General features: G+C 48.4%; 1 protein-coding gene across 3 annotated transcripts in view; it reads right to left on the reverse strand.

Moving 5' to 3' along the window:
* The window catches only part of Nrg2 (neuregulin 2), a 185,854-nt gene extending 177,533 nt beyond the window's left edge, over positions 1-8,321 (reverse strand). For all 3 annotated transcript variants that reach the window (XM_026783450.1, XM_026783449.1, XM_013349395.2), the window contains exon 1: positions 7,117-8,321. In XM_026783450.1, the coding sequence (XP_026639251.1) occupies positions 7,117-7,834 (718 nt within the window). In that variant the 5' untranslated portion in view covers positions 7,835-8,321. The remainder of the gene's footprint in view (positions 1-7,116) is intronic.
* Positions 8,322-9,899: the final 1,578 nt, after the last annotated feature.

Genomic DNA, 9,899 nt, shown 5'->3' on the forward strand with positions numbered 1-9,899 from the left:
GGTAGAGAATCCATGAATGACTTAAATTTAAGGGAAAGAAACCATAAAGGACTACTTTGCATCCAGCAAGATCACAGAGGGTAACCTGATGTCATTATCCTGGCACGGGTCTGTATTGCGAGTGGACAGAGAAGCCCTGGGGATACCTGTACCTCTGCCCTTCTGGAAACATCTGCAAGGAAAGTGAAATGTCAGCCACTTCTCACCCACCTCAGGAGGCCAGCAGCACAGCCTTGTCCTGAGCAGAGGCTCACAGAAGAAGCACCAGCTTTGGAGAAGCTGTACCTCTGTCCCAGAAACGGTCCCCGGAGAGGAATTTGGCTCTCGCTGCATATACAGAGTGGGAGGGGATTGTGACTGTAGATTGAGCTCATATGCCACACTCTCCTTGAAGCAACTAGCCAGGGGGAAAAGTCCTGGATTCAACTTCACTTCATAATTCTCAAAAGCATCGCAGCTGATTGGCAGCAACTGATTTCAATCAGCGCAATCTGTCTTTTCACCCCAGATTGGCCAAAGCTTCCCTGGCCAAATCTTTGCCTGGCTTCTAGCATGTCTAGTTTCTTTATGTCATTCTAATGCCCTCAGATTGTCCTCCATGTCTGCCCAACTTCTTATAGACTTGCATGGTGCTCTAGCTCAGCAAGATTAATCTGTGCACATTGTTATATTCTTACTTATTAATTAGTTAATTTATTTATTTGGTGTATGTGTGTGTCTGCTACTGTGTGTGGTGTGTGCATGAAAGTCTCAGGACAACTTGCAGAAGTCAATTCTCTCTCTCCCTCTCTCTCTTAGTTTTTCACTGTTGAAATCTGGCTGACCTGGAACTCGCTTTGTAGACCAGACTAGCCTTGAACTCACAGAGATCTGCCTGCCACTGCCTCCCAAGTGCCGGGACTACAGGTGTGTGCCACCACCACCCAGCAGAGGTCAAACTCAGGTTGTCAGCCTTGACAGCAGCACCTCCATCTTGCTAGTGGAGCCTGTGCACTGTTATTATTGAAAGAGTCTAATTTTATAAAGACTAGACATTTCAGCAGAGAGTGGGTCTGAGATGTTTGGGTAGATTGGCTGAGCATTCGGACGGTATGCATGGCTTCTCCTTTAGCATGCTTGATTATGAGGCTTAACAGACGTTTTTGCAGTTTACGAGGACGCTTTCAAAACAAAATTCTCTCCTAACGACGACTTGAGCCCTGCCACTCAAGAGAAAATCGACAGATCATGCAAGGATTTTATTTGGAACTGACATCTTCTTTTGTAATCTTATTTTTTTTTATCCCTCTCCCCACCACATGCACACACTGGAAAGGAAAAAGATGATGCTTCATTTTAAATTTTAAGGAACAGGTTGCTTTCTTATCAAAACTAATTATAAACACGAAAAAGAGACCATCTTCAACTTTGTCGTGACAGCATACTTTCACAGTCAACTCCATTTTTTAGAGTTGTCTACATCACCCCTGGAAACTCTTAAACTAGATTCTTTTCTGTGAAAAGATTTCAACAAGTAACTGGAATGAAAGTCTTAATTCACAGAAATGGGAAAGACAATAATTCTCATTCCACATCCATCTATCCCACCAAACTCAAGACCGGATGGGAGCATAGCTTTAGTGAAATTTATACTAACACCATTTTAACCTTTGAAAAAGGAAATCCTGAGAATATGTTGTTAAAAACTGCACAGGGTGCTGGGCACGTAGCCAGGGCTACATAGTGAGACCATGTCTCGAAAAAAGGAAGAAAAATCTAAAAATATTTCCCAGACTGATATTGATATCACCATTCCTTTCCCAAGTCAATATTTAAAACACCAAATGCCACTAAGCCGACTCAGGGGGTGGAGTCCCACTGTTTAGATATTTGCATATTTACTTTCTCCTCTATTTCCCCAAAAGGCATTTCCCTGACCTGCTCAAACATTCCAATCATTTACCTCGGTGGACATTCTTAACAGTTCTCAGGTAACCAAGTCCCTCTAGAATCATCAACATACAAGCATGGTCAAATTCTGCACAGACATGGAATCTTGAGATTCCTCACATAGGGACTCTCCTGAGGTATGGACAAAAAGACTCAGCCTTCACTTCCACAGACAAGCCTTTTGGTGGTGCTCTTCAGCATCCCAGTGAAAACCCACAAAATCCACTGTCATGGAGAATCTGTACATATGGATACATCTATAGATACATATATAAGTATACACACACACACACACACACACATATACTGTTTCTTAAACAGCATACTATGTATCCTTGGCTGGAAGGCACCATGCTAGGACTGAAAGCCTACGGTATCACCACGCCTGGCCATGGAATGTTTTAACTGCAAAGTATCTGAAAACTGAGTTGAGATTTTAGTGTCTTATCCTAGGATTGTATTTGCTAGGTAAGATGTAGGTAAGCTGGAAAAGAAAGATCTTTGACTAGATGACCTGACATAGAAGAGGACTCAGAGCCGGGTGGTGGTGGTGCATGCCTTTAATCCCAGCACTCGGGAGGCAGAGGCAGGCGGATCTCTGTGAGTTCGAGACCAGCCTGGTCTACAGAGCTAGTTCCAGGACAGGCTCCAAAATCACAGAGAAACCCTTTCTCGAAAAAAAAAAAAAAAAAAAAAAAGAAGAAGAAGAAGAAGACTCAGAAATTAGCAGGACCCGGGTAGTTAAGATCTTGGGTTGTAACCTGGGAAGAATTTACCATAAAATTGTCTTAATGGGGGCTGCAGAAATAGCTCAGCAGTTAAGAGCACTGACTGTTCTTCCAGAGGACCCCGGTTCAATTCCCAGCACCCACATGGCAGCTCACAACTGTCTGAAAATCCAGTTCCAAGGGATCTGACACCTTCACACCAACGCACATAAATTAAGATAAATAAATCATAAAAATTTAAAAAAATTGTCTTAATGGCAAAGTTAACAGTCTCTATCTACTTTTTAAAAAAACAATTAAACACTACGAAAACTGCTTTTTAGAGAAAGACACATTTCAAAACTAAGCAATGTTTACAATTGTTTAGGGCAGGGTAGCTGAGGGCATGACAAGGGAAAACTTACACTCTATAGTCTGATGTACTTACTGAATTTTGAGCCATAAAAATATGTTTCTTATACAAAAAGCATAAGTGTAGCTTCATTTTAAAAACAAGCTGTTACTAGAGAATACAGTTACAAAGCCCTGGTTAATGAAGGCTGGCAAGAGGGATGCAAACGCCTTGACTGGGAGCTACAAGGAAGTTAGTCATTTAGACGTAAACTGGAAAGATCCCAAAACATTTGCTAATCAAGTAGCTCTTTCATTTGCATTTAAATTTGGGAGGGGGTGTGGCAGCCTACCTCCTCCTACCCCCAGGAAGCTTCTTCTCTAGCAGGACCTTTCTTCCCGCCTCTTAGGTCACCTTAGCACTCAGCAGCACAGCGAGTAAGCCTAGTGTCACCAAGTTCTCTAATTGATAAGGCCTCCTGGGGGGGGGGGGGAGGAAAGAAAATGGGTTTCCATGGTGATGCGTAGAGACTAACGACAGACTCGGTTGCCCCCCTCCGCACAGAACTTGGTGCCACAGATCAGAAAGTTGAGATTGTTTCAACATGAATCTGGAAGCTCCTTTTATGAGTTTCATCCACATAAAAGAGTATCTAAACTAGACATAGTACCAAACACTGCCGGGGGCAGTGAGGAGGACAAAGAAGATCTCAAAGATAAGATGCTATTTCTGTTCCACAAATTGCTCTCTGCAGAGGAAAGCAACCACCCAAGAAATAATGGCATTAGGGTGGCAATTCGGTCCCTGAACCTATAACCAAGCCCCTGGCACTGGTCAGTGTCTAATCTGGTTTCACTTTCCCATCTTCAAGCTGTAGCACAGCTGGCTCCCCAGCTGGCTGGGAAAGAAAAGATTCTACAAATAAACATCACTTTAAAAATATGCGACCACTTTTGCTATACTGAGTTCTGTGAGCTACCTTCCTCTAATACGTGAATCTGGTTGCCAGATTGGTTTCCAAGTCCCCAGAAACACACCTCACACTGGAGGACCACAAGTCAGCAAGTCCCAAAAGAGGCCGCTGTCTTCTTTTCTGCTGCCTCCTGAACATATTCAATTAGGAAATGGCTTTAAAACGTATATCCGAGAAAGTAACAAGACGGGGTGTGACTACACCAAATAACGTGTGAGCCCCTCTTACAGCAGAGAACTGTGTAAAGCACAGGACACACTTGTGGCGTGGCACAGCATCACACCGTTCCTATAAGGCCTTTTTTCCACAGAAGGCTCAGAAACATACCCATATATGCAAATTTCTTAGAAATGCAAAGATTTTACTCTTTACCACTAGAGGTAGTCGTTTTGATTAAATGCTATACATTGAATCTATAAAAGATGCCCCTTTGGTTAGGCATTGCTTTTCCGGACAGACCCCTAGTTACCCTCTACCTTAGATCCCAGACTCTCAGGCCTCTCTCCACAGTTGCACCCAACCATGATGAGGACCTTTTGGGAAGGATCCAGGATGATCCTTGGGTCGATGTGACTCTGACTGAGAAGTGTGCTTTTAAGCACAGTATTCTTCCGTATGGTAGCACATCATCCCCACATCCCCTCCCCAAACACAGTTTCAAAGACCTCCCCAGGAACCACACCTCTGGAGCCCAGACAGCTCAGAGCTGAAAGTGACTGAACAAAGTAACAATTCAACCCCAGTTGCTCAATGTAACTGCCACAATGACAGCTTCCAAGTGCCAGCTTCCCTATTTTGCAATGGGCAAATCTGCTCCAAGGAGAGAATGTTCCCAATGACCCTGTGGCCCACAGGGCTTTCTTTAGAATAGAAAACAGAAAATGAATGTGTTAGCTATTTCCTGCTGAGCACAAGGAAGGTGTTGTGGTTAGTTAGGCTCATTCTGTTTCCTCATTTAATATGCCATTACAGCACATGTTTTCTTTAATCTCATAATAGAAAATAAGATAATAGAGCTTATATTCTTCTGCCACACTATCTCCAGTTCCTAAAGTCTCCTCCTCTCACAAAAAAACGCCCTTTAGTTTCTCATCCTCTTATGTAAAACTCCTCTGGTGCCTATCTGTACACTATCATCCAAGGCATAATTTCTTGTATTCTAAAATATTTACTGCCATACTCATTCCTGCTCCTCGATAATTTATGATGTGTGAGGGCCTTCCCTTTACAAGTGATTGCAGTCCTAAATTTATCTCTGCAAGAACTATACTACACATAAATAATACGAGATGCCCTTAGTCTAAAGCAGAGTATATTTATGACTTCAAATCTTTCATGATCTTTGCTATTCAACTGTTGAAACTATTAAATGCTCACTCAAACAACCAAGGTGCAAGGAAGGAGACAAAGGGCAGGGAAGCCTGTGTGATAGTAATCGACAATAGCTATCAGACCCTAAGCAAGGATCAAGAGGAGGCGCACACAGCACGAATTCAGGAGCAATTCATCAACAACCAACAAAAGCTGTCCTTGGACAAGGTTCAATACCTGTTTTTACTATCTACTTCCCACTGCAAGATACAGTTAGTTCCACAATTCCCCAAGAGACCTCAGATAAAGTACTTAATAGAATTAAAGACGAGAAGAGAGAAATTCTTAGCTGGTCTCAAGTCGTCATCGTAAAACTTTTCAGAGCATAAACCCAAATTTAAAAAAAAGCAGGCAATAATATTGCTTAGAATAATAACCAAAAACCAATCCGTAAACTGCTGTCCTTCCCCAAGCTTCTCTCTCCATGCTAAGACACTTGCAAGATTCTTCTCATTAAAGTGATCAGGGTTTAGCACAGTGCTTAGATACACTCCCACAACTAACTGTCTAAAATTTGCCTCTTTGAGGAGTAGGGGGAGGGAAGCTTCCAAAAGCCAAAGGCATTGATTGCTCTAGAAAGATGAAAGCAGATTTTTCCATCTAGCTGTTACACATATTATTTTATTTAATTTTATTTTTTGCTAGTCAAGCCTGTCTACACTACCCAGGTTCAGTCAATAAACTGGTAAATACACCCACTTCTATGCGAGTTCAGGAGCTCTATCACAATTCAGGGATCCAAGAGTCCTGGGTTACACTAAACGCTGCAGAGTCAGCCTTTAAAGAAATGTCTTACTGAGAAATCAGTGGGACTTGGAGACAACAAGACAAAGCTGTTAAAGTATCATTTCTTGACTTCCGAATGGGAGCCCTTCACCCTGGGGCTGCACAGATGTGCAGGCTGGTGTTTCTTTTATAATCATCAGCATTCCTGTACAGCACCCAACATTGGGAAGATAAACGCGGTCAAAACACACCGCTAGGAAGGTGTCAAGCTGAACTTCAAACATTCAGCCAAAGCAAGTTACTCTCTCCTCACCACCACCAGGACCAGGTAAGACACTTCACAAACTGCTAAAAGAGTGTCTGCTGGCTGGTGCTGGGGGCTAAGAAGGGACAGATAAACTACTCGCTTAGCAAAACAGGTGAAGCACGACGAAAAAAAAAAGCCCAGAGACACACGGAGAACGGAAAACAGTAGCAGAAAAAGTCCAACTCTCCCTGCGCCAGCGGTGTGGACGAGCAAAGCAACGAGCCGCCGGGAGAGGAAGGAGGGGGCGGGGGCGATCATTCCCTAGGAGAACTTGTAAGCGGAGGCCTTCACAGCCTGGGAGTCTGCCCAGCTGCTCCTGTAGACCCTGCCAGCCTGGCCAAGGCAGGCCCCCGGGAGAGGAGCGGGCGAGGCTTCCGAGGGTCACTCCTGACTCACTGAGCCTCAGGCCAGCGCCGCCCGGACCTCACCGTTTTCCCTTCCGCTACTGGGCTATGATGGCAGCTTTCCAGCCCCACATGCCATACATCAGCCGCAGATCCCTGTTGGCACAGGCCAGCGCCTCCCCACCAGCTCTCGCCCCTAGCACACACTTTGAGCCTTATTCTCCTTCTCCCCAAGCCCACACCCTCACCCACCCGCGACCGGCTCCCTGTCCAGGGGCGGCCCCACCCCCCGGCGGCCGAGCGCTGCCAGGCCTGGGCACCTGCGGCACCTCTCCGCCCCACCCCCATCCTCCACCACCTCCCTCCTCCCCCCCCCCTTTCTCCAGCAGAAGGAGGGGGCGACTCACCGCAGTCAGTGCACAGGATCTTGCCCACCTCTTTCTTGATGTTTTTGCCGTTAGGGTCGACCGGGGCAAAGGCCGTCTTAAAAACTAAGGGCTGCTCAGTGGGCTCCAAGAAAAAGATGTAGCGCTGGTTCCTTTCGAGCGGCACACAGGAGCCCACGCTGATCACCTGCTCGCGCTGCAGCCCCCCGCTCCGGAGCGGCCACTTGTCCAGCACCTTCACCAGCGCCACCCGACCCGAGGCGGGCGGCTCGCGGGTGCTGTTAGAGCTGGAGCCGCCAGCCGGGGCCAGTCCCTGTACCTTGCCCTCCACCACCACGGGTGCCTTGTACGCCTGGTCCTGCACCGACTTGAGGCTGGGCGAGTAGCAGGCGAGCGACACACCGAAGAGCAGCATCGAGAAGCCGGGGGCCGGGTCGCGCCTCATGCCGCCGGCGGCTGCGGCTCGCGAGCGGGCGGCGGCTCTCGGGGCTGCGGGGCTGCGGAGCTGCGGCTGCGGCTGCGGCCGCGGCTCTGGGGGCGCAGCGGGACGGGAGATGCTGCTGCCGCTGTTGCTGTTGCTGCCGCCGCTCTCGCTGCTGCTGCTGCTGCTGCTTCTGCTGTTGCTGCTGCTGCTTCTGCTGCTGCTGCTGTTGCTGCTGCTGCTGTCGCTGTAGCTGTAGCTGCTGCACCGAGCCTTCTCCAGTGGCGGCGGCAGCGCTGAGCAGCAAACCTGCCGCATCTGGCCAGGCCATTTGGGGGGCTCCGCCGCTCAGCCGCCGCCGCCTTGGGAGGGGAAACAGAGCCCTCTGGAAAACCGGAAACAGCGTAACGTTAGCGCCTCTAAGCCCTCCACCGGCAGCCCGGGGAGGTGGCCCAGCCAGGGCAGGGGACAGGCGGCAAGTGGGCCGCGATGCGCAGCCCGGCGCAGCGCAGCGCTCCCTCCCTGCGCGCCAGGACTTGGAGGAGGATGCGGAGGATGGGACGCCCGCCCACTTGCTCTCTCGCGCCCCCTCTATCCCCGGACCAAGTCAGGAGCGTGGCTTCTGCAGGGGAAGCTTGGAACTGCACTGCTTTAGTGCCCGCCTTCAGCCCGCAGGGGCGCGGGAGGAATCGTGCCACCCTTTGCTCTTGGGATTTATAAGCATGACAGTGGGGTTTAGTGCCGCGAGGAGAGGGTGGAGAAACGTAGAGGCTTCTGATAGCATCCCAGGAATTGGGGTGTAGGACACAGGGCGTGCCCCTTGTCTTCAGCTCTAGGCTGTAATTCCGAGGGAAGTAGCCAGGGCCGGGATGGAGTGCTTGCCTCCAGGGCTGTCTTCTTCCCTAAAGAGGACCCTGGAAACAGCCCCCCTAAGAGTCTACCTGCTCGACCCTGCCACCGCCTGGTGACCGCTGGATATTTGAGCTGAGACAGATGATTCCAGTCCCATCATTTTACAAGGATTAGGGCCACAAGAAGTCTTGTCTCCAGAGGTAATGAGTGGAAGTGGGTCCGGCCACTCAAACTCAGGGTTTTCTCCAGTTGTCAAGGGGAACCAGGCTGCACGTTATACAACCCCATTTCCTTTTTAAAAATCCGCTCCTTAAATGTGTGTGCGGAGGAGGTGGGGGATAGCTCTTAGGAGCCAGTTTAGAGTCAGAGCCTGTCAGGGCAGAGAAGGCTCCATGGAAATGGTTTCTCAGTAATCTGGTGTTTGCAAAAGCCACTGTCTGATACAAACATGTCTTCCACAATCCACGCGTTCGTCGGTGGGGGCCCAGGAAGTTTTCCATATGCTGCTGTTATACTGGATGGATGTCAGGCTCAGAAAAGCGAGTTTAACTTGAGAATTTGATTCGGGGGGGGGGGGCACAGGGAAATTAGCCCAAGAATGACTGACTTGGGCTAGGACAGCTCTTGCAGGGTGAAGAGAAGGTGGGTGCTGGACTCTTGGCTCTCTTAAGTGACACTTCAAACTGATTATCCTAGCAGAACAGTGGTACCTCTGCCACCTGACTCCAAAGTCCCTCTATTTCTAAATGGTAACACTTTATACTTGGGCACCAGTCCATTCTAAGTCCCTAGTCTCCGTCGGCCATTCAGTCACCAAGTCCTGTAGTTCCTCCCTCAAAAGCCTCTAATCCATCTCCTTCCTCTCCAAATGTCACAAACACCTTAAGGCCAAGTCTTCATTGTGAATTGTCTGAGCACTGTCAAGCTTCCTAATGGCATTCACACCTTTTACCTCACCACACTTGTCGAGACATCAGCCAGGAAGCTTTCTAAGTGAAAGAGTAGAAGGCAAAAGGGGACTCCTTCTGCTCTGCTAGCCTGGTAGCTAACTCCTTGCCTTAACAGTCGGGGCTGTTCTTGCTCTTTCTGTGCATCCAGGAAGCCTCACCTTTGACTTGTCCGTCTGGGGAACTATTTTTTCCTTAAGGCCCAGGTCGGCATTACACCCGTCCCCCACACACAAGTCCATATTCATCGCCACAACAATCAACATGTACACATCTGATGGAATTAACCCCACCCTCCCCGTGTCACCCTGATCCTCACATACCTCACTGTCACAGGATTGGCCTCACAGGACTTCCAGCAGTTGTGATGCCAAGGTCTACGTTCTCTGAGTCTTTGGATCCCTGTGACAACCAACACATAAAACACAATCATCAGCCGGGCGGTGGTGGCGTTCACCTTTACTCCCAGCACTCTAGAGGCAGAGTCAGGTGGATCTCTGTGAATTCGAGGTCAACCTGGTCTACAAGAGCTAGTTCCAGGACAGGCTCCAAAGCTACTGTGAAACCTTGTCTAGGAAGAAAAC

The sequence above is a fragment of the Microtus ochrogaster genome, chromosome 18, assembly GCF_000317375.1.
Source record: "Microtus ochrogaster isolate Prairie Vole_2 chromosome 18, MicOch1.0, whole genome shotgun sequence".
Taxonomy (NCBI): Eukaryota; Metazoa; Chordata; class Mammalia; order Rodentia; family Cricetidae; genus Microtus; species Microtus ochrogaster.